At 41.5% G+C, this 26,041-nt stretch overlaps 1 protein-coding gene across 3 annotated transcripts; it reads right to left on the bottom strand.

Annotated features, from left to right (window-relative positions):
* Nucleotides 1–6,621: 6,621 nt before the first annotated feature.
* On the bottom strand, nucleotides 6,622–25,396 carry MEMO1 (mediator of cell motility 1). 3 transcript variants are annotated; one of them, XM_053382736.1, is made up of 9 exons: nucleotides 24,941–25,396; nucleotides 17,942–18,023; nucleotides 17,110–17,178; nucleotides 16,228–16,340; nucleotides 14,880–14,991; nucleotides 13,416–13,558; nucleotides 12,079–12,155; nucleotides 10,701–10,805; nucleotides 6,622–7,269 (listed from the first exon to the last, which is right to left on the bottom strand). In XM_053382736.1, the coding sequence occupies exons 1-9, from the start codon at nucleotides 24,999–25,001 to the stop codon at nucleotides 7,138–7,140; spliced, it is 894 nt and encodes a 297-aa protein (XP_053238711.1). In that variant the 5' UTR covers nucleotides 25,002–25,396; the 3' UTR covers nucleotides 6,622–7,137. The 3 variants fall into 3 exon arrangements, with proteins under 3 accessions (XP_053238711.1, XP_053238712.1, XP_053238714.1); XM_053382737.1 differs by lacking the exon at nucleotides 24,941–25,396 and adding an exon at nucleotides 18,541–18,639; XM_053382739.1 differs by lacking the exons at nucleotides 13,416–13,558; nucleotides 24,941–25,396.
* Nucleotides 25,397–26,041: the final 645 nt, after the last annotated feature.

A 26,041-nucleotide genomic window follows, 5' to 3' on the forward strand; every position in this document is an offset into this window, starting at 1 on the left:
TCCATCGCTGTCCAAAGAGATGCGCTTGCTGACAATTGGTTACCAGGCCAAATTCAAGGTGTCAGTATGTAAAGCTCCCAACACCATGAAGCCAATTTACTTGAAGGATTGCCTCAACCCATCAAGCCCACTGGACTGCTTTGATCTGCAGAACTGGCACTTTTACAAGTGCTGCATAATGCTCCTTCCACACTTCCACTGAAGTGACCCTTGTGTGTGGCAGTACTCATGCTCTGAAGCTCCTTGTCTATCAATATTAGGCTGGTGCCTTTGTTGTGTGGCTTTCAGTGCCTGCTAAAAACTTCCTTACTTAAACCAGCCTACTCAGACATGTAATCTTATTGTATATATTTGCTTTAAGATTGCTGATTTTATCTAGATAAATTTTGTTTGCTTGATTTTTTAAAAAAGAAGTTTTAGAAGGTATTTTTATGTATATGCATGGGCATAGCCAGTGGGGGGGGGCAGGGGGTAGCTGCCCCCCCATAAACCAAGTAAATCAATAAAAATACTTAACTGAGGTTCTCCCCCACTCCACAACATATTTCCTGGCTACACCCATGTGTGTATGGTATGTTGTTTCATGTAAAGTGCTTAGATGCTGGTTAGACTGTTAAACGACATATAAATATTGCTCAGTAAAAACAATGCACTATATTTTACTTCAAAAATAAAGGCTAAAGCCTGAGGCAAGATGAGTCCTTGATCCTCTTCTAGCCATAGCTGTCAACTTTTCCCTTTTCTTGCGAGGAATCCTATTCGGAATAAGGGAATTTCCCTTTTAAAAAGGGGAAAGTTGACAGCTATGTTTATAGCACATCCATTCATCTCCAATATGAGATGCGACAATCAATTGAAACAACCTCTCCAGACCCACGAAAACATCTGGAGAGACTTATTGGACTAGAGTCTTTAATATGCATTATAAACTTGTTCTAAGCAGTGGTTCCAACTTTAAGCTGCTATTAAGCTTTTCCCACGAAATGACAAGACTAGCTGCTATTGTTGCTTTCTATGGTATTTTAAATTATGTGTGAAAAAGCAATGAAACATATTTTTAAAATAATAATAAAAGCTAAAGAAAACATTTTTTAAAATGGGTTCCACGATGCTTTGACCTATTATCTAATGTATTCAACTGGTATTCTACATTTTTCCAGTAGTGATACTCATATTGTATAACAGAATCAAAACTTTATTATTTAAAGGTAAGCTGTATATATAAAATACACTCCAAACTCTAGACTTTGATAGGGAAGTACAATTTGCATGTCTTCAAACGGGAGGACAAGGACTCCAATTTTCTCCGGGACCAGAGGAAAAGTTCCCTGTAGTTTCAGCCAAAATCTATTTCTATTAAGGTAAAGATTAGCTGCAAAATTTAAGACTAAGGATTTAAAGAAGCAAGGTGGCAGACAACCCTCTAGGCAGGATGTATTAGCATATACATATTAACACTAATACTACCTATGATACATGGAATATGGACAACAAGGCCCACTAAACATATAAATGAATTTATAATAGAGGGGACAAAAAACTCATTAGGATTAATATTGTTACTTAGGAGCTCAGCCGTGCTGCTATTTTAAAATATCTCCTTAAGTACCTTGACTGTAAAACTCTATTTGTCTGGAAAGATAGATAAGCTCATGTTGACAAAACAAAGGAATGCATAGTCTTGTCTTCCCCCTTCAAGCTTCTGCCAAAAGACCCTATATCACACAAGGCTAAAAGTATCTAGGCATATAATTATTATTTATTAAATTGCCATGCACCCAAATATCAGTGTTGTTGACAATATAAAATCACAAAAATACATAACAAAATACCGCAATCTCCGCCCCCCAATTTAAAAGGTCATAGTTTAATTTTTGCCTGGCTCCTAAATATAGATGAAGGTGCCAGGCGAGCCTCCTTGGGGAAAGCATTCCGCAAACGGGGAGCCTTCACAGAAAAGGTCTGTTCTCCTGTTGCTGCCCTCTGGATCTCTCACGGAGGAGGCACATGAAGAAGGGCCTCTGATGATGATCACAGGGTCCAGGTTGGTCCATATGGGGAGAGGCGGTCCTGGAGGTATTGCGGTCCTGAGTCATTTAAGGCTTTATAGGTTGAAACCAACACTTTGAATAGGACCCGGGGAACTAATTAGCAGCCAATGCAGTCAGGCCTGGCAATATAAGCACATACTGATTTGCCCCCTTCCTCCTTTAGATTTTCAGATCACTCATGCTGCCCCCCCCCCAGCAATGTGTAATTTATCCCATAGCATCTTTTGTCTGCTATATATTGCCCTTTTTCGTTTGAGAGCCTCTCCAGTTTTATCTTGCAGCTTAAGCACACAGCTCCTTCACAACTTATCTGTCCTGACCTCTGTTGTCTTCTATAGATTTGCTGGTCTAGCTTAAATACTCCTCTCTGTAAACATTCCTTTGTGCCTGTACAGTGGTACATTGGGTTAAGTACTTAATTCGTTCCGGAGGTCCGTATTTAACCTGAAACTGTTCTTAACCTGAAGCACCACTTTAGCTAATGGGGCCTCCTGCTGCTGCCGCGCCGCTGGAGCACAATTTCTGTTCTCAACCTGAAGCAAAGTTCTTAACCTGAAGCACTATTTCTGGGTTAGCGGAGTATGTAACCTGAAGCGTATGTAACCTGATGTACCACTGTAATAAACTGTCCATTTGATTAGCCCCAACACTGGCTCTCATCCTACCACTAATTGAAAGTTCCAGTTGTCCCCATGGTGAACCATGATTCTCGGCTCAAAGACCAACACATGCTCCTCCTGTACACATGAAGAACACACACTAACAATATGCACAAATGCAGTTAATTTCAACCGAGTTGAACCAGTAAGGACTTTAGGAGGATAGGCATCAAACTTCCAGGAGAAACAAGTATGTGGATTTGGCAGGGTAGAGATGTTGGATTTTTTTTATTATTCTGGAAGCCCTTCCTGCATGATACATTCTTGCAAGTCAAATGGCATTGTATGCTTCCAGTTATCATTTAATCCTATTCTCTGTTTACAATTCTAGGAGCTACAACACACCTCCAACTCAATATATATATATTTTTTGACGGGCCTAGCCTTTGTGAAAAAAGTTAAATACCTGGGAGTTAATTTGTTGAGGGAAAATTTGAACCTATATAAAGATAACTATGAGAAATTATGGAATGAAATTAAGAGGGATCTGGAGATTTGGTAGAATTTAAAATTTGTCATTAATGGGCCGGATTTTGGTGGTCAAGATGAATGTGTTGCCAAAGATGTTGTTTTTGTTTCAAGCCCTCCCAATTATTGACAATGTGAAATGTTTTAAAGAATGGCAGAAACTTTATCTAGATTTATCTGGCAGGGGAAGAAACCAAGAATTAAATATAAATTATTAACAGATTCTAAAGAGGGGGATTTTCCCTGCCAGATTTGAAGATCTACTTTGAAGCAGCAGCGCTTTGCTGGATTAAGGAATGGATACAATTAGAGGACCCCGATATTTTAGTTCCAACAGTGGAGGAATGGCAGGTGAAGATGATGGATTTTTCAGAGCTAGCCAACCTGACTGAAAGAGTCCGTGACCAGAAGGAGGAAGAATACCAGGAGGAATGGATGAAATTCAAAGACTATTTAGTTAAATATGCCAAGTTAATTTAATTGGAAAAGCTTGCAAATATTAGATAGGCTTAAGATTTAAATATGTAATGCTGGGAATTAATGTTTAATGCTAAAATAGAAAGATAGAAAGATGTTAAGTGATTAAGTTAATTTTATGAGAAAATTGGTTTTGGAAAACTGTTATAATGATATACACTGAAATTCAACTAGGGCAGGGGTCTGCAACCCGCGGCTCCAGAGCCGCATGTGGCTCTTTTACACCTTTGCCGCAGCTCCGTGGCGGATACTAGCGAGGGGAGGAGGCGCATTGTGCGCCCCGACACTTCCCACTGTGGCGGGCGCTGTACTGGCTGTGACGTCGCATGGGGGCGGTGTGTGCGTTAGTCACGCACCGTCCCGTCACCTTCCCGCCCGCCCGCTACATTGTAAGGGGCATGTACGCTGGTCACTGCATTGAAAGGGGGCATGTACGCTGGTCACTGTTTTGAAGGGGAGTGAAGAACACACACACACAAAAGGGTAACTTGTTAATTTAACGCTTATTTCTATGAGGAGGAGTAATTCTGAGGGGTCAAACAAAGAAATAAATTTAAAAAGTGACAAAAAAGTTATTTTTATAATGACGAGTTTTGCGGCTCCCAGGTTTTTTTTCTTCAGAAACGGGTCCAAGTGGCTCTTTTTGTCTTAAAGGTTGCAGACCCCTGAACTAGGGGGATACGAGGGAGTCACTTAATAATGTTACTAAGATTGGTTTAATATGATTGAGATTTGTTTGTGTGTTTGTTTAAAAAATCTTTTGGAAAATCAATTTAAAAAATTGCAAGAAAAAAACCACACAAAATATATTTACTTTTTACTGGATTAAGGAAGCAGACAGACCAAGAGTTTTTCCTACAGAAATTTTTAAAATTCTCAAACAGCCTGAAGAACAATCTGTACCAGCAGCACTAAATTTATAGATGAACAGAAGGGACATTTCATTGACAGGATAAGAAAAGCCTATGTGATGTATGCTCTGGAAAACAGAATTATTTTTAACTGTTGACTGAAAAGAGAGAGACCAAGTAGGATGGGTCACATGGGCATTTATTAGTAGCTGTTTTAGTTGTTTTTAAAGTTGCTTCCCTTAATAATCAAAGCTGGTTAGTAGTAGGTCAGAGAAATTGGAATTACAACTGCCCCGATTATGTAACACTACAGGAAAGTCACCTCCCTGCGCCATTTTTACCAGTACTAGAATTCTTCCAAGCCTATGTGAAGCATCAGTTTAGAGACCTTAGGGGGAAAGTAGCAAAACACCAGGTGGGTTGCAAAGAATGACAAAAGTGAACAAAGAAACACAAGACAGAAGTGATCCAAGTCATGGATGCAGCATAAAAAGCTACATTAGAGCTTAGATGTCATCAACACCAGGACCTGCACAGTAAAAAATTTTTACTGTTATCTAGTGTGGTACCTTGTAGTTACTCCTATCTGAGAAGATGGAATGATGCAGTGCCTTCCATCTTGACTCTAAATGTGTCTCCTCTGAATGAACTTGTACATAACGGTACTTAAATCATAATCTAATAATCAATCCAGTGAATGACATCTAAAATCTCAGAACTACACCTAGTAGTGCCCATAATTACTCAGTGAGCTAAGTGGATTAAGTTCATTCAGAAACTTTGAATGATTTCTAGTTCATCTTCACATTCATTCCCTTCCCTCTCCTCCACCCGGCCACAAAGCATGAGGGCGCAGACTCTTTGCTTCTTTTTTTAAAAAATGGGGGAAGCAAGTAAAGAAAGTTGGGAAGCAAACGGTCAACGCAACCTTCTAAGGCTTATTAGGCAAATATGGAGGCACTCATGTCGCTAGGGTTGTTTAGTCACTTAATCACTAAGAAATCAGAAGGAATGTGAGGCATTTCATGTATCTTCCTTGCTGAACAGATCTGCGGTCTTGCAAATGGGGCAGCTTGCAGCAGGAAGTACAGGAGCAAAGCAAACAATGCCTTGCACCTTGAACAGCTGTATGGCTGGCAGGCAAAGTCCTTGCATCAGCTCCTACACTTTTAAAAACTGTCATTCTGCACCATGTGCACAGGGAGAAAGGGATGCCAAGAGACTCCAGGAAGCACCATTGCCACCAGCTGCCTTCACATGCAACACTGTTCTTCCAAATCTGCATACCCTTCTCCTTGGCTACATACCTCTATTTTGGCATGCTGGGACCCTAGGGGGAAAATCAGTGCTGGGATTCTTGAAATTAAGGCACAGGAGGACCTCAGATAGACCTGAATGGCCTCACTTCGCAGAAGATTAGTGCCGCATGAGAAGGCCAAATGAGGTAGCAATAGGGCCCTACAGGAGCTGTTCTGCACCCTGTTGCTGATGGATGCAAGACTGACATTCTAACAGAACAGGGTTCATTGTACTTTAAAGCAAGGGTGAAGAGCCTATGACCCAGTGGCCAAATGCAGCCTTCCACGCCTCACTATTTGGCTCTTGGGATATTTCTCAGGCCACATCCCTCACCAGCCCTACTTCATATCCTCGAGTGTTTTTGCCTGGCTGAAATGTGTCCTTGAACTCTTGGTTGCATGAATGGAGAATAGATAGGGGTGTGTGAAGGAACTAGCCTCCTGTCAAAGGACATTTGCAGTACATGCCGTGACCATTTTAGGTGCCTCCAATTGATGTGCAATTGCCGACGTGCAGGTCCTTATGGATCCAGAAGAGGGCATAACAGGGCACGCTTATACATGCTCTGCTGAAGTGTGCCAGGGCCAGGAACAGAATCCCTGTGCAAAATGGTATTTATTTTCCTTTACCCACTTTTGCTTCTGACCTTGTCTACCACAGGCCTGAGGCTCCTGGAAGGTAGCTCAAATAGGAATAGGGCCTTTGGTCTGACAGCTTTGAAGAAATCACTCATGGGAATTTCTGGAGAGGAACAAGGAGAAAAGAAAACTTGCCTGTAGAAAAGAAACCACTCAAAGCAAATCACATCACACCAGGTTGGTTTGTGCAGCCCTTTATTAGCAACTAAAATAGAAGATATTTGTTGTACAACATGGGTAGTAATTGACTATACTGGAGTTTTATTATATTCTGATACAGGATCTTTTATAAATGCATTTTTTATTAAAAAGCTTCCACCCTCGTCTGTTTACAACTTGCAAAACTATTCTGAAAGCAGAGTACATGTGCACAGGTCTGCAGAGTGCAAATCTGGGATGTGGTAAATGCTTTTACATGTTGTACCTGCAAGGGGACCAGCGTCTGCCACCATCCCTTTATAGCCACTGGCTTTTAGAAGTCACAACATTTTGACACCAGCCTTCCTTCCCTTGTCCTAAACAAGAAAGCATTTTAAAATGAGTTGTAACTAAGGAAGGACTACACCTACTAGAAAAAGAAGAGTTCTATTAGTTTGAGGTTTCAGTATACCCAAAGACCAGGAACTGCATCTTTGTAAGGGCAAGGCTGGGACCCCACTGGGTGTGCAGGTGTCATCCCTGAGTAGTCAGAGGTTCAGTGGACCATGAGCGCTCCTGCTGCGTAACTCACTGAGCTGTCTTGCCAGTTTCGACACTGGCTTGACTGGGCATAATTCAAAAACGAGAAGCTCATGTTCATTCCATTCTTCTGGAGCTCTGTGATAGCCTAGGGGGAAGGAAAGCAAAAAGGTTCGCTGTTTTGGAAGTAAAGTTGACATTCCAAGAGAGGCAGCACTCCAGCGCCTTATTCATAATGGACTCTTGCAAACTTTGCAGGGGAGGACTGGTAGGTATCAATGCTCAGTCCCCACATTACTGAAGGGGAAATGCTACTGGAAATTCAGGGTTTCCCTCAAGAATTCAGTTCCACTCCAAACTCTGCTAAGAACACCACCCAGCTGAGTACGACAAAGCTAAACCACTCTGAACCAAACCAAAGCTTCAGCAGAATAGATCAGATCTGGGTCTTTAAGATTCTAACACCAAGAGTAACTAGAATTGAAATCCTCCCAAGAACCCTGTCAGATCATAATCCGCTATATATGGAATTAAAAGGAAAGGACCCTTCTACACATAGATGGAGAATGAATGAGAGCTTATTTAATGACCAGAGAGTAGTGGAAACTGCAAAAGAGACAATAACAGACTATTTTAAATGGAATCTAAACAAAGAAACACCAATTGAAACAGTCTGGGACGCGAGCAAAGCGGTGATAAGGGGTTTCCTGATTCAAAAAAACAGCTTCCAGAAAAGAGGGAGAGAGAAGAAGAAAGATAAAATGATTGAGGACCCGAAAGAAATTAGAAAAGTATTTCAGAGATTCTATAGAGATCTTTATAGGAAAGATAAAGAAGACAATAAGAGAATAGAAAAGTATATCCATGACCATAAACTACATCAAATCTCAGAAGAAGAAAAAAGAATGCTTAACCAGGAGATAACAGAACAAGAGGTCACGAAGGCAATAAAAAGAATGAAAATAGGGAAGGCCCCAGGACCGGACGGTATCTCAGCAAAGTATTATAAAACACTATCGCAATACCTGACACCTGTTCTAAGTGAAGTAATGAATAAAGTCTTAAGAGAAGGAAAGATGCCAAACACCTGGAAAGAAGCTTATATTACACTGATCCCGAAGAAAGAGGGGGATATATTAGATGTACAAAATTTTAGACCAATTTCGTTATTGAATAACGACTGTAAGTTATTTGCGGATATACTAGCGAATAGACTAAAAATGGTGTTAAATAAGGTGATACACAAGGACCAAACAGGCTTTCTGCCGGGGAGGCAACTAAGGGACAACGTAAGAAACCTGATAAATATAATTGAATATATTGAAGTCAGAAATGAGAAACAGGCAGTATTATTGTTCATAGACGCGGAAAAAGCGTTCGATAATGTTTCTTGGCATTTCATGAAAGAAAACTTAAAAGTACTAGGTATTGGCGAAAATTTTTTGAGAGGTGTTGACACGATTTATTCGGACCAAAAAGCAAAGTTAATAATTAATAACAACATATCAGATAACTTTGAGATAACTAAAGGTACTAGGCAGGGATGCCCTTGAATAAGAAGCTAAGAGAATCATCAGAAGTCAGAGGCATTAAGGTGGGACGAAAAGAATTTAAGTTAAGAGCCTTCGCAGATGATCTAGTCTTAACGTTGGAAGAACCAAGACAAAGTGTGAAAGAGGCAATAAAAAGAATGGAAGAGTTTGGGAAGGTATCAGGGTTTAAACTTAACAAAAACAAGACGAAAATGCTAGCAAAAAATTTGAAGAAAGAAGAGATGGAAGAATTACAAGTAGACTCAGGAATCGCGATAGCTAAAAAAATAAAATATTTAGGAATTTGGATGACAACAAAAAATATAAACCTGTACAAAGACAACTATGAGGTGGTATGGAAAGAAATTAAGAAAGATATGGATATATGGAGTAGACTAAAATTGTCATTATTAGGCAGAATCTCTGTGATAAAAATGAATATATTACCTAGACTGTTATTTTTATTTCAAGCAATACCAGTAGTAAAAGGGATAAGACAATTTAAGGATTGGCAAAAAAATTTAGCGAAGTTTGTCTGGCAGGGGAAAAGGCCAAGGATAAAAATGAAGATACTAGTAGATAAGAAAGAGAGAGGAGGTTTTGATTTACCAGACCTGACTTTATATTATGAAGCTTCGTGCTTGGTATGGTTAAAAGACTGGCTGACCTTAGAAAACACTGACCTATTAGATTTAGAGGGCCATGATAATAGATATGGTTGGCATTCGTACCTATGGTACAACAAAGTAAAGGTACATAAAGGTTTTCTAAACCATGTGATTAGGAAATCTTTATATGAAGTATGGGATCGGAATAAAAACCTCCTGGAAAGAAAGACACCGTGGTGGATATCACCAATTGAGGTGCTGACAACAAAAAAAGTAAACATGGAAGGGGAAAGAGTAACATATGAGGATATTACTAGGAAAACAGCCCAAGGGATAAAGCTCAAACCATACGACCAAATTGAAAAGATGTTAACAGGGTGGCTGCAATACCATCAGATCAGTGATTTATTAAAGGAAGACAAAAAGAGAAATGGGTTCGAAGATAAAAAATCGAAATTCCAAATCGAGTTAATAGACTGTAAAGATAAAACTTTATCAAGAATGTATAGCTTATTGCTAGAATGGTATACAAAAGATGAAGAAGTAAAGGAATCAATGATAAAATGGGCAATTGATATTGGGCATAACATTGAATTGGATGCGTGGAAAAGATTATGGAAGGAGGGTTTGAGATTTACAGGATGCATGGCTTTAAAGGAAAACTTGCTAAAAATGATGTATAGATGGCATTTGACGCCAGTAAAATTAGCTAAAATGTATAGGAAAAAAGAAAGGAAGTGTTGGAAATGTAAAAAGGCAGATGGGGACTATTTCCATATGTGGTGGACCTGCGATAAGGTAAAAAATTTTGGGGAAGCAATTTATAATGAACTCAAAAAAATATTTAGATATACTTTCCCCAAAAGACCGGAAGCGTGTCTATTAGGCTTAATAAGAACAGAAATTAAAATAGAAGATCAAAATTTGTTCATGTATGCTACAGCTGCCGCGAGGACCCTTCTGGCCCAAAGATGGAAAGTACAAGATATACCAACTATACAGGAGTGGCAGGCGAAGTTGACAGAATATGCAGAACTTGCCAAACTGTCAGGGAGGATCCGGGACCAGGGAGATCAAAGATACCAAAATAACTGGAGTAAATTTATTGAATATTTAAAGAAGAATTGTAAAGAGGTCAAGACACTAGCAGGATTGACATAATACCTCCAACGTATAATAGTACTAATTTGAGAATGATGTGTGTGATGGAAAGAGGATAAATATACCAGTTGTGGGGAGGGAGGGGGGTCGTGACTCGGCAGACCTACTGCTATTACAATTTGTTGGAAAAGAATATGTAAGGAAAACAATAAAAATTCACTTGGGGGAAAAAAAACAAAAGCTAAACCACAGAAGGTTTGGTCACCAAGGAGAGTGTATGATATTTTCTAATAATGGCATTTGCTGCTTTTGAACTCTGCTTAACAAACAGTACTTACATTTAGTAAAACCCCAATGGGATGTCTTCCACATATCGTATTATGGTATTTCTTCAAGTAATTGCTAAAGGACACAGGGTCAAGCTGCTCTATAATGCTCATACCCTAAGGAGAATATCAATATTATGATCAGCTATAATTTAGAGCTGCATTTATTCATAACCAACATTTATAGCATGCCAAGCATGTTACCCAAGAAATACAGATATCAAACACAGAAAGTCTTAACATGTAGGGAAATACCTAAGCTTTACAAACTTTTTTTGTAAAAAAGACAGTTATAATTGTATTACTGTGTATTATGAATACACAGAGCTTTCCACTCAATGTGATATGGTTGTCACATCACCTGGGGGGGGGGGGGAGACCGACACCAAATTGAGAAGCTATCAGTAAAGTGGAAGTTTTACATAACACATTAGGTCTTTTCCTCCCTGACCAGCATGATGAAGAGTTTTCCCCTTGAATTTTAGCTCCAAATCCAAAGAGTTCTGTGATAAACTGGGAAGGCCTAGGCCCAATACCTCCTCCCATTAGAGCTGGCATCCCCAACCTTCGGCCCTCGATGTTTTGGACTACAATTCCCATCATCCCTGACCACTGGTCCTGTTAGCTAGGGATCATAGGAATTGTAGGCCAAAACATCTGGAGGGCCACAGGTTGGGGATGCCTGCATTAGAGTCTACAACTGTCTCTTAGAACAACTGGTAGCATGCTCTTAATGCAAGGAGCCCCACTGAATCAGACCAAGGGTTGATCTACTCTAATCTTGTTTCTAGATGTCTCCATGGAAACATCTACAAGACAGGCATGAAGACAATAGCCATCCCATTCGGCAGCTAGTATTTAGATGCAAAAGTGCCTCGGAACATGGTGACACCATTTAGTTATCATCACTAACAGATGTTGACCTTTTAAAAGGCTGCAATCATCTCCTCACTTACCTGAATTCACTAGGACTTACGTGGTTATGATTGCACTGCAAGATAGCTATGAATTCTATAGCATAATTGTGCCTTGTGAAAAATTACTAAGTTCTCCCTGCTCCACCCTCCCCACCTGAACCTACTGATGATCCAACACCATTGGGAAATTCTGAATTCTAGCAATGAAGGAAGAAACAAGTAGCATTTCTGAAAAGCTTCCACAGGGATCCTGGACATCAAAACTCTATTTCCCAATGTTGTTGGTGGCCACATGTACTGCGGCTATGGATTCCCTCCTAGACTAGGGATAGATGAAATGGTCTTGATACAGTTTGCATCGCTTGTGTTGAAACAGAAATGGGAACGTGTTATTTGGAGCTCTGAAAAACTCCAGGAGCCCTCAAAAAACGCAGGATGAGCAGACAACAGAAATTATGAAATTTAACACTTACCATTTTATCTAGGTTTTCAATGGACCTATAGATCTCTCCTTGAGACTCATCATAGTAACTGTATCTGAACCGCTGACCTTAATTAATCAAATTAAAGAAAAAATGAGTAACTAGACATGTATTATGTGGTTATGATTTTTTTAAATGAAACAAAGTGGTATCTGAACAGGCAGCACAAATCTATGGTGTACTGCATCTTTAAAATACTCTCATTCAGTATACTGACTGCATTTGGATGATCAGCCATCAGTTTAATGATATATGATAATGTCTTCTGCCCATGCACAGAGTCTTTATGCCCATCCCTTTGTGTGAATAAGCTCACAAACCAGCAACTCTTTCATTAACTATTCTTTCCCTTTTCTTCCAGCACTGGTAACAGCTTTAAAACAAGCCATGGTGTTAAATCACAGTGTGCTTAAAGGCTCATTTGTATCTCAGGTTATTAAGGTATCTCAGGTTATTAAGGTAAAAAATGACTTTTTGAACTTTTCCATTATATTGCAATAAACCTAATCCCAACAAGACAGCAACCAATCAGATTAAAGTGTCCTTATAACGCAAACATGATTTCTATCAACATTTGGCACTAAGGAAATATAGTATGGTCATACATGAAATATTTATTATTTTAAAGTAAATTTAAACTTGTATCAATAGTTTAAAAATATATAAAGACATCATTTTGGTTTATGTTGCTTTATTTGCAAAATGCCAGAAGAGCTGTTGTTTTTAATTGCAGTGCTTTAAGAACACTGCCACTTGTCAGAAATGTTCTTCCTGCTTTGCCCCCATAGCAGAAGTGACAGAGATGCCTCCAGTAAAAGCTTGGGAAACTTTAAAATGACACAAAAGCCAGAAAAAACTAGTTCACAGCTGCCTTCTTTTGCTGGCTCTGCAATTCTAATTTGAGTAGAATGAAGCAAATATGAAAAAGAGTGATCAGATACTGGTTTGGAATGCAAATTATTAAAACTGCTGGTGAATCCTTGCCACCCTGACTCAACCATGGGAAGAGTTCTCATTTTTCATCACAAAAGAATGTGTCATATGAATTTCCTCTTTTAATAATAAATGTAACTCTTAAGACTGTGTGTATGTGTGCTTATCTCTGTGTATATGGTTGTGTGTGTAAAGTCAAGCTCATGCCTTAACTACGACTGTGTCTTTTGTTACCCCTGCCACACCATGAAGGTGCAACCAACAAACTTCAGCTTCAATTCGCTCTAACAGGTTTGTCAAACTAAAATGCATTTCAATGTAACATACACGTATTTTGTGTATATTTGCCAATGTATGCAATTGGAGTTCACAACTATTCACATGCCTCAACTTACCCCAATGACAGAAGTCAGAGGAAACCACAAAAAGATTACAAGGATCTGCTAAATATTTGCTGAAGAGTTTTCCAAATTCCTGTTCTTTTGTCTCACTCAGTGCTCCAACCAACACAGGAACAATGGTAAACTCATCCTTATGGCTTAAAGAAGAGAAAAATAAGTTTGCATTGTAGAGGGTCAAGACAAGATCGGTGCTGAATGCTTCCCTCACCCTCCTGAATGTGCTTCTCCCACATGCAACTTTCCCCCTCTTCTTGTAGGCCTGCCTCCCATGTGAAAAGCACTGAACATACCCCATGGCACATATTCTGAATCCATGATTCAGCTTTATTTCTTTAAAAAAAAGGAAATAATTCTTCTTAAAAATCGTTTTGATCTGTTGCCATATTTATCTAACTAGCACTTTCTAAAAGTTTGCACCTCATCAGCACACTCTGAATAGCACTTAAGCCTGACAAAAACAGCTTGCTGTAAAGCAGGCTTCCTCAACCTCGGCCCTCCAGATGTTTTTTGCCTGTAACTCCCACGATCCCTATGTAACAGGACCAGTGGTCAGGGATGATGGGAATTGTAGTCTCAAAACATGTGGAGGGTCAAGGTTGAGGAAGCCTGCTGTAAAGAAACACAGTGTGTTTCAGATGACCAAGCCAGACTCTCTCTGTATTTCAGAATCAGAAATAGGTACTCTGGTAGTGATAGCTTCATAAGGAAAACAAGCTGTGTGTTTTTTTCATTGTCTCATGCCCAAAGGGGCAGTGATTTTTCAAACACTGTTTTGTTAAATAGGTATGTTTTATAGTCACAACTGAAATGTGTAGTCAATAGCTTATGCTTAGACTTGTATTTTGAAGTGGCTGAGTTTATTGCTGAGTGAACCTTTGTAATTAATTTGACACTGTATTGCTTATATGTATTATCTACTATTATAAATTGTATTCATATAACTGTTTTGTTTGGATTTTAAATTATGTTACCATGTTTTAAACTGACCTGAAGCTATTTGATAAAGAGTGGTATATACATTTCTTAACAAACGTTTACAGGTAATTTCTTTATGGAAAGATGCTGCCGTTTTGTAGGATTTGGGTCTCCTATAATTGGAACAAGCTGCGCAAAGTGGGATAGTACACTTCCTTGATTTTTGCCAATTCTTCCAAGTCACATAAGGAAGGATGGAAGGAACATATAATAACAGATGTAGTAAGATGAGATAAAAGCCCTGACCGCCTGAACTCTACCCAACCCCTACTGATTTCTACTCTAAGAAATTATCCGTGTGTCTAAAAGTTACAGCCTACAGTTCTCTTACTCATTTTAATGAGCTTAAGACACTTGAGGATTCCAGCATACTGTATTCTACATTAGTGGAGTATGGGAGAAACCCATACATAGATTTATTAAAAGCAGGGATTCAATATGTACATTCTACATATGGTGCAGCTTCTTAAAAAGTAAATGTACCTTTCCATGGCTTTAGCAGTATAAGGCAAATGCATTTCAATACTGTGTTCATCTTCATCTGTTTGCAGAGACATGCGCTCAAACATTCCAGTCTTCCATAATTCTGCATAAACTGAGAAGTTTTGAATATATTAGTCTGACTAAAAAAATACTGAATGAGAAGCTGTCTTTCTGCTTTATCAACTTTCTGGTTATACTCAAACTAGGATGAAGTGTATCTCCTCAACCAAGTACTGTGATATAAAGTGCCAAGTTAAAACCTTTGCCTTCAGGCTGTATGGGAAAGCAGACAGTTTATGTATTAAGATTACCAGTAACCACTGGATAGAGGCAGAATCAAAAATAACCTATTGGGGAATATCTGTTTATAGAAAACAATGATTGTAGGTGTCTACAAATGTTTTCATGTGCTCAGAAAAGCTCTCTCCCGCCCAATCCTTCTGTTAACTCAGCTAAAGTATTTTAACACAGAAACTCTCCGACTAAGTTACTGGCATGTCAGTCTCTTTTATGCAAGACAAAGATCTTGTGTTCCTCCAGATGTTGTTGGACTACAGCTCTCATCAGCCTTGGCGGTGCTGTTGGGGTCCAATATCTGTAGAGCCAATGGTGCCTCCCCTCTGATGCAAGATTTGATATAAAGACTATCACAACTGAAATTAGAGCTAAATTTTATTCTGTAACCCATCTCACTTATCTCCCAATATTTATTTTAGTTACAAGCAGTGGCTTTGTATATTTTAGTGTACTGCATCAACTTTGTCAATGAAGGACAAGCAGTTACTGTAAGCAGGCAAAATCCCAACAGACTTTGTTCTACTAGGGAGGAAAATAAGATTCTAGGCTCCTGAAAGTGTTCAGTAGTATAACTGCACAAAGGCAGAACTATGGCTGCCACAGGAATCCTTGGACAAGTGTCCATTAGGTTCATTCATAAGACACCATTCTGTTAGTCCTGTTAGTTCCCAAGGTTTTAAGATACAAACCAACCAAACGTTTAAAAAATCAAAACATGAAGAAAACAAACAAATGAATGCCTTCTCCCAGATTCAAAGCTAAGGCCACAGAGTGCAAATAAAACAGCTGGGTTTGCAGAAAAGCTGGTGACAGTCAAACAAAACAGACTGAATTATTTCAATGAACTCCTTTATTACATGAATTCTAAACAGTGCTCTTCCTTAAATAATAACCCATGTTAGATTTACTTCCTGTGCCATACCCTATTTTTATTTTATGAGAATATTTAGAGGTAAGTCAAATAAAAGGAAAAGTCACAATGGATTAATAGTTTTCTAAGAATTAGTTTTGCTTGTGTACTGCAGTGGTTGTGTATTTTATATGCAATTACCCTTTTGATCAATTCGCAGATCATATAGTGGGGTTCTATATATATCCACACTGGAAAGTGCACACCGGGAGAGGGGCACGTGGTGGGAAGGCCCAAGGATGAAGATTCTCCGTCTGAGGGTGAACAGAAAAGATGCAATATTAGTGACTGTCTACTCAACAGAAAAACAATGGATTCCATGACTAGCTAAAGACAGGTGAACGGTTCCACTATCAACGTTTGCACTCCAGCACACATGGACATGCCTCCTGCTCCCTGGTTACATCCCATTACAGTTGTGTCCAACCAAAGGGTTTTCTACTTGAAGGAAAAAGACAAGGCTCCCATTTGGATGCCTTTATTACAGCTCTTTTTTATGTTATCACTGTAGCGTGGCAAGTGAGATGCTACATCATGTAGCATCTAATTTCAGAAAATGAGGACTGTATGGTCCTGATTGCATACAGTTCCAGGCAATTTTAAATACAACCCGAAAAATGGTGCTGTGGTCCAAACTGTCTCCACCCTATATAGAAATGTCTTCACATACGTGTGCTCATTGGTGCAATCTGGAGCCAAAGCAATTTGGCATCCTGATGGCAACCACGATGCCAAAGCTAACACAAGTATTGGGTGGGTAGGGTCAAGAAAAGGGGGCATTGACACTAGAACTTCACACAACATTTATCCATTCATTCTATGAAGTATACTGTCTCTCAGAGGCATTGTTCAATTTGCCCCAAGGATTGGGACAAAACAGCAAGTTATCTCCATTATGTGTCAGCCACTACGGTACAGGTATCCCTCTTTGCCACTACCTAAAATGACTTCTGTCTTAAAGTCAGCATGTATGCAAATCAAGTTCTGTTGTACACACTCTAAGAATCTTCTAAAGTGACTTACGTGACTGAAGGATCCACTTGTTTGTACGCATGAGCTGCACACGACCCACAGTAAGTATAGCCTGCATGCCTGCAAAAAACAGACACGTTGTACAAGATTAACAGTCAGCATATTGCTGGTCCATATAGGGGAGCTTGCTGATGTTATGGAGTTGACAAGCAGCATATATTCAACTGGCTCTTGAAAAATGCAACAGCATATATAAGCAGCATGCCCAGTTGGTACACTGACAATCAACAAGCAACTCAGCTTACTTACGTGACTCTCAGACAGCAGATATGTATATACCCTTATCAAGGTTATGTTTGCAAGACACAGCAGTGTCTTGCATGAATACGCCTATGACCTAAAATTGTGATAAGAGACGGCTGTAATTTGAAGCTATGAGCATTCTACTTCTTAAAGCAAAACCATGTTTAAGATTGAAATATATGAGTAGTAGTCTTCTGAGCAATTACAAACAATGCTGAAATGAAATAGCACACTACCTTTCATGAACACAAGAAGTGTTCTCTCCTCTGGTGCTAGGGACTCAAGCGAAGGAAAAAGTCCACACATTCAGAGTAAGGGGAATGCAAGATAAAGCACTCTCCTCCCTCTGAATTAGCATAGTTGATAGAAATAATCAAAACAAAATAGGACGAGGAAATCAGACTCTGAAAATGACACAAAAGAATCACCTGTATCAGGGCAGCTAACCAAAGTGACAGACATGAACTGGCCTATTTCTCTCACTCCAAAAGCACCACTTTTTGTTGCAAATATTGGAGTGTGACAATTTGTAACAGTTCTTTTAAAATGGTCTACATGTGAAAATAAAGAAAAAACTTACGGTGCAATAATAGCTCTAGCAGGCCTCTTTGTAGATTGTACTTGAGAAAGCCAACCTTCTAGTTGTGCACTCAGCTGAGGTCCTAGAAAAAGAGATAAGGCTTTAAAAACAACAACCACAGGAGAACCAAAGAGCCATCCTTAGAATAAGCAAAATGGCCCATAGCGGCAAACCATAGCTATAACTGTGCACAAGTAGCATTCTGGTGCATGCTGTTCAAATCATGCCTGTCCTGCTCCTCCCTTTGCCACGATGGGAGGAAACAACCATATCACTGGTTTAGCATTAGGTGTGAACCAATGTGCATGGTTTCTCTCTTCCCAACCAAACCACAGGAGGAAGCCAGAGAACAATACACCACTAGTTCTATTCAGCATGTGAACAGTGTCATTTTAATGCTTCCGGGTGGCTTCAAAGATGATACCTTGCTAAATTCATTTTTAATCAGTAATGTTTGATATTTCACAGGGAGTCATGACAGGAAATATACCTAATAACATTTTGAAGAATTTGAAAAACACTTAGACATTAACCGGTCTATTGACAAACAGCCGCCAGCTTGATTGTTGCTTTGTATTAAACTCACATTAGCAACTGACCTATTTCAACCCAAAGGAAAAACTGCATTCAAGTGTGACCCTTTCCAATATCTCTGCAACATCCCCTCTCAGCGCTGCATCTAGTTGTGCCAAGAGCTACTGCTGCCAAAAACGAATTCAGAAGAGGATTGCTTCATTAACACACCACTTGGAAGTTCTATAAATACATGCTTAAACAAACTACACAATAAGGATAATTTTAAAAAGCTAAAGAGGAGTGTGGTAAGAAGTGTCTGGCTCCAAGGCATCATTGAATATTAACAAGGAAGGGTAAATATGTGAATTCATGGAAGCTGTATTGTTTAATGATTCACTGTAGTTTGAACATTTACATAGGTTTTGGCATGGAACTGAGATGATTCTAGAACTGAAAGCACCTAATCACCTGATGCCATTGTTGCATCAGGTAAATGGCAGATGGGCAACCATCTGTCAAACTTGGTCTGAAAGACAAAATCCTGATAAAGATCTAGCCTACAGAGTCAAGGTTTCCCACCCATGCAATAGTTTGGGTGGGATTTTACTTTGGCACATCCAGTTTAGAAAACCCAATTGACATCCCATAGTTCAGAGCAGGGCCTTGACAGCAGGAGCTACAGTTTGTTCTTCCTCCTTTAAAAGTTGGCCTAAATTTGCATCTCTAGATATATATTATTAGATGCTAAATTGTGTTCCGGGCATGTGCCGCAAGTCTTTTAAGTAGCAGCTCTCCACACCATGTATGTGAGCATCCATTTGATTTGGTAGTTCTCATTTCTAGTCTGCAGCTCCGCTTTTTTTACTGCTATCATAAAACCTAGACCTGGCTAGTGGATGAACAGTTGCCACACAATGACTTTCCCCCCTCCCTGTATAGCTGTGACAGGCAGCTACCTCCCATAAAACATTTGATGCAAGAAGATGCTCTGCATCAAGGCTACCTATGAGACAACACAAGATGGAGGGGCTGCAGGGAGTTGGGCGGTGCCTACTATTAAACCATTTCACCACCTGCAGCCCTCACATCCTGATAAACAGGCTCATCACAGCAACCAGGGCTTGTAGCAAAAATGATGGAGTGTTCCTGTAGACACATCTTCACAATTTCTGAGGAAAATTAATTAAAATGAGGAAACGGTAATCTTTGCGTCTCCCTGGAATAACTGGATTTGAATTAGGACCCAAATAGGCCTCTGTTTTTAAATTTAAAAGGAAATGTTTTAACGGTATCCACTGAAGCAGTCCATACTGAATCAACAGCAAAATTTCAACCACGTGAACAAGTAAATTATTATACATGCTGAAATAATCTGCAGGGGTTTTTCTTTTTTGGGGTGAGAGGGAAGAATCTATCACTGGAGGCGGGGCCAGTTCTCCAAAAATTTGCTCAAGGTCACATTGCCTGTAAATGTGTGCTCTTTCTTTCTGCTATAGCATAAAATGTAAACCTTCAACGGTAGTTAAGAGTTCATTTTGAAGCTCAGGATCTCTTTTTCAAAGGTAGAGCGTCACTTGCCAAATTAAAAATACAACTATATACGATGTCCAATCATTGCAGGCTTTTCATGGGTTTTCTTTTGGGGGGGGGGACATTATCTCCTCTATGCAAGTAAATCCAGCAATTGCTTTGGTTACTTCCATTCACGTACTAGTAATTAGTTCACCTAGCATGTAAAACTTGGGAGGCTGCTGAATTTCTGAAAAACACAACATCTCATCCAAAATCAGCATGTGTGGAAAGTACTTTAATGTTCACAGTGCATTTTCTTTTTTTTTCTTTTTTTAAAAAAATCATTTCGTTTGTTCATTTAGCATGGAATGCCCCTTAATGGACTACAAACACCCAGTAACCTGAACTATATAAATTGCTAAAGTTCAAAAATCCGCAAATAGAAAACAAAAACACCTATGTGGAAAAGCTTGATGCTTCCATTGGTAAAATAAAACAGTATATGAAGATCCATTGGTCTACAATGGATCAAAGTTGCTTTCGTAAGTTATCTTTCATTTTTATAGATATACTTTTGAACACCACTTGAATGCAAGAGTGTAACATCATATCTTCCAATAACGAATTTTTCCATGACACAACCTTTTGTATGTGCAGATATCTAATAAGAGTACACACAGCTGCCTATGAAAACACATGCCACAGTATATGTTATGGTGGTAAAAACATACAAAGAACACAATTCAATGCATGTTTACTCAGATGCATGACCAGCTATATTCAATGGTATTTGTTGTTGTCGTTTAGTCGTGTCCGACTCTTCGTGACCCCATGGACCAGAGCACGCCAGGCACTCCTGTCTTCCACTGCCTCCTGCAGTTTGGTCAGACTCATGTTTGTAGCTTCGAGAACACTGTCCAACCATCTCGTCCTCTGTCGTCCCCTTCTCCTTGTGCCCTCCATCTTTCCCAACATCAGGGTCTTTTCCAGGGAGTCTTCTCTTCTCATGAGGTGGCCAAAGTATTGGAGCCTCAGCTTCATGATCTGTCCTTCCAGTGAGCACTCAGGGCTAATTTCCTTAAGAATGGATGCATTTGATCTTCTTGCAGTCCATGGGACTCTCAAGAGTCTCCTCCAACACCATAATTCAAAAGCATCAATTCTTCGGCGATCAGACTGCTTTATGGTCCAGCTCTCACTTCTATACATCACTACTGGGAAAACCATGGCTTTAACTATACGGACCTTTGTTGGCAAAGTGATGTCTCTTCAATGGTATTTACTCACTAGGAAATGGATGTAGGACTGCAGCTTATTTAAGATACATTTCAGTTGAACAACAGAAGCATTAACAGCCTCTGGAATACATTTTATTCACTATTTCTTTGGATCATAGTCCCCAAACTAAAGCCCGCGGACCGGATAAGGCCCGAGGGACTAGTTTATCCAGTCTGGGGCGACCCCCGCTGCCCGCTCTTACTGGTGCTGCATGGCTGCCCACTTCCGGGTCGGAGGAGCACCGGAAATAGCATGTGCGCAGGCGTATGGGCACACGCTCCCCCACCCTCTGGCCCGCCACGCCCGGCCCGAGGTGCACTAAGTTTGCGGTGGTAGCTCTCACTTGCATCCATGACAAAAACAGGATACAAAACTGTCCTGACATACTGTTTTTTCTGAATTTGTTTGCCTTGTAAATAAAATATAATTTGGAGTGGGTTGGCTTTCCTTCTTTCCTCCTCATCACAGGGTAATTTGCATCCGGAAATTTTCTGATGCCCCAGAGTGATCCAATTTAGCATTTCTATTTTACTTGTATTTAGCATACAAAGCTAAAAACTTTGGAACTGCCAAGCTTAGAATCATAGAGTTGGAAGAGACCACAAGGGCCATCGAGTCCAACCCCCTGCCAAGCAGGAAACAAGCTTGCCTAAACTCTGCAACTGGCATCTATTCAGTTACTAATGAACTTATCAAACAGGAAAAATATCCATAGAAAAATAAAGCACTGTAAAAATTTTCACCCTTCATCATCGTTGCTTGACATATCCCTTTGTGATGCAACAACCGTTGGCAACTTGTTGAGAATGGTCAAGGTGCTTATCTTGCATACATATAAGTTTTACAGAGCTGTCAAAGACTGACTTGTATTTCATGGCCTTCTGACACATCCTTTTACATATTTTTTCACACATACATACACCAAGTAAGAATAACACTTTGTGCATTTGATGACATGGGCTCTTTTCCATGAAATCTTGTGCCATAATAAATATGGTAGTCTTTAAGAGCCACAGGACTCTTTCTTCTTTAAATGAAATTTGTGTTTGCACATCACTTTGTGGTTTGGCAGTTAAGTATTTGCTGCAGCAAAATGGCCTGGCATATACAAGTTTCTCTTGTAACTGCTAAGCTCAGATTAGGTTTTTCTGTAGAGTAAGCAAGAGACCCCAGGAAACCTGTCTAGCCAGCCGGTTCAGTCTTCTTTGTCTTGCTGCCAGCTCCCAAGAGCAGAAAATGTGTTTATTCAGCAATGCATCCAGCAAGCTTGGACACTGCATGTGTATTACCAACCAGTTTTAAATCCATTGCTACACCTGCTAGAAGTTGTGAATTGACACTTTATCTCCTGCAGCAATAACATCCGCACCCTGATTTCAACCTGTCAAAGTTAGGAAGAGCATTGCATCATCCGCTTGCATGACTTGCCCTTGTTCCTCCATCCACACTGTATTTATTGATTTATTAAATTTATATGCTGCCCCTCATCTGAGGATCACAGGGTTGTTTACAATATCAAAATACAAAAATACATAACATAGTAAGAAACAAAAACAATACCCCCAGTTTAAAGGGTCATACCTTGTTTCATTAGCCAAAGGTCTGGGAGAAGAGAATGTTTTTGTCTAACTGCAAGGAGCAGTCAGACTTGTTTTGAGCTGCTTTGGGGGAGACCTGCTTTGCCTCATAACAAATCCCAAAGCATTCAGAAGCACCTTGCTTCAGTTCTGGATTCAGGCTTCCTCCAAATTAGGTGCACATTCATGGCATGTATTGCATCCCTAAACCTACACTTCCAGTTGGAAACAATCTTTCTTATGACAAGCAATTAGGAGTGACTTCTAAAGGTTAAGATACCTACTACAGTTGCTAACAAGCAGACATGCAGCTAGCAAGTTGCAAGTAGCCAGCTGCAATGTACATATGCTTGTCAAACCTGCTGCTACCTTCTCTCTCCACATCACATTTTTCAGGCAAGACTACAAACCATCAAGCCAGAGAAAATAAGTGTTTGTTTTGATTCAGTCCTGAAGGTTCTTTTGTTTCTTTGTAAGGCCAAATGAAATATCTGGTTGCTGCACTCAATGCATATAGGAAGAAAACTCATTCTGGAACATGTACGCCTTTCATCCTGCAGAGGGCAGTTCTGTGTGCAGCATTTCCTCAGGAGGGCCAGAAGAAAGAAAAGGGGGCAAAGACTGACAACACCACTGGTCCTATTTGCTCTTTTTAAATGGTATCAGAAATCCAGAAACACCAATTAAAAGCATTATCTCCCTCATATCTTCTGTGCCTGTTCACTTTAAAAACGCAGGTATGGGGAAACACAAAGACTTCCCTATAAACATACAGTCGTTAAGTCCTTTGTTCTTCTTAAGAGTAATGCCTCATTCTCTGGGGGTTTAATAAACTGTAATGGTTATTTTTTAAAAGGGAAAAAACAGTACACTAGACAGTACAAGATGCCGGACTTGACAAAATGCCTACTAGCTCGATTCAGAGACAACTGCTGCGTTCCCATAATCCATTTCTTTCCCCTCCCCCGTATTACCCTAAATGACCCCTTTTCATTCACACACTTCAGATCCTTGTCGGTTCCTTTAACTCGACACCGAACTACCAGGGGATTCTTCTCTTGGCTTCTTTTTCACAATCGCCTCTCCCGAAATGCGCTGTTTCCTCAGGGTATAATAAAGGGAATAGGAACCAGTACAGCTTCCTTACAATCCGCGGGGCGATCTCTGGGAATCACTTTTCTCCAGGCGCCGATCTCCCCACCCTTCTGGAGCTTGGCCGGGAATTCAGCCACGGCAGCTTATGGAGGGCAAAGGCAACCGGAGGTTCTAGAAAAGGGCCTCGAAATGCCCGGCGGAAAGTGCTGATTCAGTCAATGGCCCACCTGCCGGGGCGAAGGAGAGGGCGAAGCCTTGTTCCCGACACAATCAACGCAGGATTCCGCGCCGCGATCGTCGCCTGCTGCCATCCCAACCTCCCTTCAATTCAGCGCCATGTGTGTGTGTTGCAAAACGCTCCCTTCCTTCGCCCCATGTCTTTTTAACGCCAATTACACACGCACACACAAATGAGTCTCATGGCACCGTAGAGATTCACAGAATTACAGGGCAATCCTAAGGATGCCTACTCATCACAGGTCAGTCCTACCGAACCCCTCAACGGGGCTTACTCGCAGGTAAGTATGAACAGGGCTGCAACCTCATTGTGTGACAGCTTTCGAGGGTTACAGGCCGCTTCACCAGATCGCTGCATCCGATCTGGTAGACTCTGGGCCACAAAAAGGTTGCGGGCCCGTAAATCAACTTGCCTTTAATTGGCCACGAGATTCCTCGCACCCTGGAGTGAACACTCCGGGATTGATCACGGACAAGCGTCCGTGGGGCACCCATTATTTCCCCACTTTCGGATAAAAAAAATAGCCTAGCATTCCCGGCAAGAGGTTGAGTTCGGCCCACCTTTGCAACGACCGAGAAACCGCATCGTAGCGGCGCCGGGCGGCCAATTACTCGGGATTAAAAATCTCCAAGGGCTTTATTCGCCTCGGTCGTTTAGACACCGATCCCCCGCGTATAATAAATGGGCAAAGCGAGCTCACGGAGAGCAATCCCGCCGCCCGACGGAGCAGCCTAGCCCCTCGCCCCCACAGGCCCCGGAAACCCCCGCCGCCCCAGCGCGTACCTGAGGCCGTGTACCAGCTGCCGGCGTGGCTGGCCTCCCGGCAGAGCACTCGGTTGGACATCTTGGTGCCTGAGCCGCCTATGGTGTTGGGGGAGGCGGGGGTGAAGGGAGGCAGGGGGGCCTGGGGAAGAGTCCGGCCGCGGCGCTAATCCCCCTCCTCCGCCTCCTCCCCCAGCAGAGCCCAAGCCCCCGCGAGGGGGGGCGGCGCTGCCGGAGGCACGGCGAGTGGGGCCGGCGACGAGGCTGGGGAAGCGGCGAGCACGAGGAGCCAGAGGGCTGCGGGCTCTGCTGGAGGCTCCTCCTGGCCTGGCCCGGGTGGGGGAGGCTGAGGAGGCGGCGGCGGAGAGGAGAGCCCGAGAGGGACAAAGGCCAAGGCAGCGACCGCCGCCCGGGCGAAACCCACAGAGCAGGCGGCAGCCGCCGGGTTTGGCCTAACTCGGCTCCTGTGGCAGAAGGACTACACCAGCGCGGCTCCCCATTGGGCCAAGGGAAGCAAAAGCCCTTTGGCGATTGGGTCGCTCTTTGCCTAGTCCCTCGACGGGCGCAGCCGCGGCTTCCCATTGGGCGACGGTCCGAAAAGCGCCCTCTCTATTGGAGAAAGCAGGAAGCGTGGGGGGGACCGTTTAAGATTGGCCGAGTGGAGTTGCCGTGGCAATGGCTTCTGCCCTTCGCTGATTGGCGGGGCTGTGTCTCTGAGGTGAAGGGAAGATTAGAGGGGGAAGGTTGGCTGCTGAAAGGGCCTCCGGGCGGGGAGCGGGGTCGGAGGGGCGTGTGGAGCCGCCCGGCTGCTCGTCCTGACGGCCGGGAGAGAGGCTTGTGCGGGAGCCCCTGTGCCCCCCCCCGTCGCGGAATGGGCTCTACGTAAGAGTTGAAACGAGAAGTGCCGTTGGGCGCCGGAAGTAATGTGGTTGTTCTTTCAGCCTCCGCTTCTATTCCGACCCGTTCTCTTTCCACTATTCTTTAATATGGAGACAGGGTTCAGGGTGGAAGAAGCAGTGCGTAATCACATCCACCTTCTACATTTAAAGCACACGACTCGCTCCCCAAAGTTTCCTGGAAACTGTAGTTCGTTAAGGGTGCTGGGAATGGTAGCTCTTCAAT

Source organism: Podarcis raffonei, chromosome 3, assembly GCF_027172205.1.
Source record: "Podarcis raffonei isolate rPodRaf1 chromosome 3, rPodRaf1.pri, whole genome shotgun sequence".
Classification (NCBI taxonomy): Eukaryota; Metazoa; Chordata; class Lepidosauria; order Squamata; family Lacertidae; genus Podarcis; species Podarcis raffonei.

What these genes read in the sequence shown, in the direction of transcription:
- MEMO1 (XM_053382736.1), bottom strand. Translation starts at nt 25,001, where the DNA reads ATGTCCAACCGAGTGCTCTGCCGGGAGGCCAGCCACGCCGGCAGCTGG. An exon ending in CAGCTGGTACACGGCCTCAG is followed by an intron (nt 18,024 to 24,940) that starts GTACGCGCTGGG and finishes CTCTTTTTCTAG; the next exon opens with GACCTCAGCTGAGTGCACAA. An exon ending in TCTGCGAATTGATCAAAAGG is followed by an intron (nt 14,992 to 16,227) that starts GTAATTGCATAT and finishes AAAACTTCTCAG; the next exon opens with TTTATGCAGAATTATGGAAG.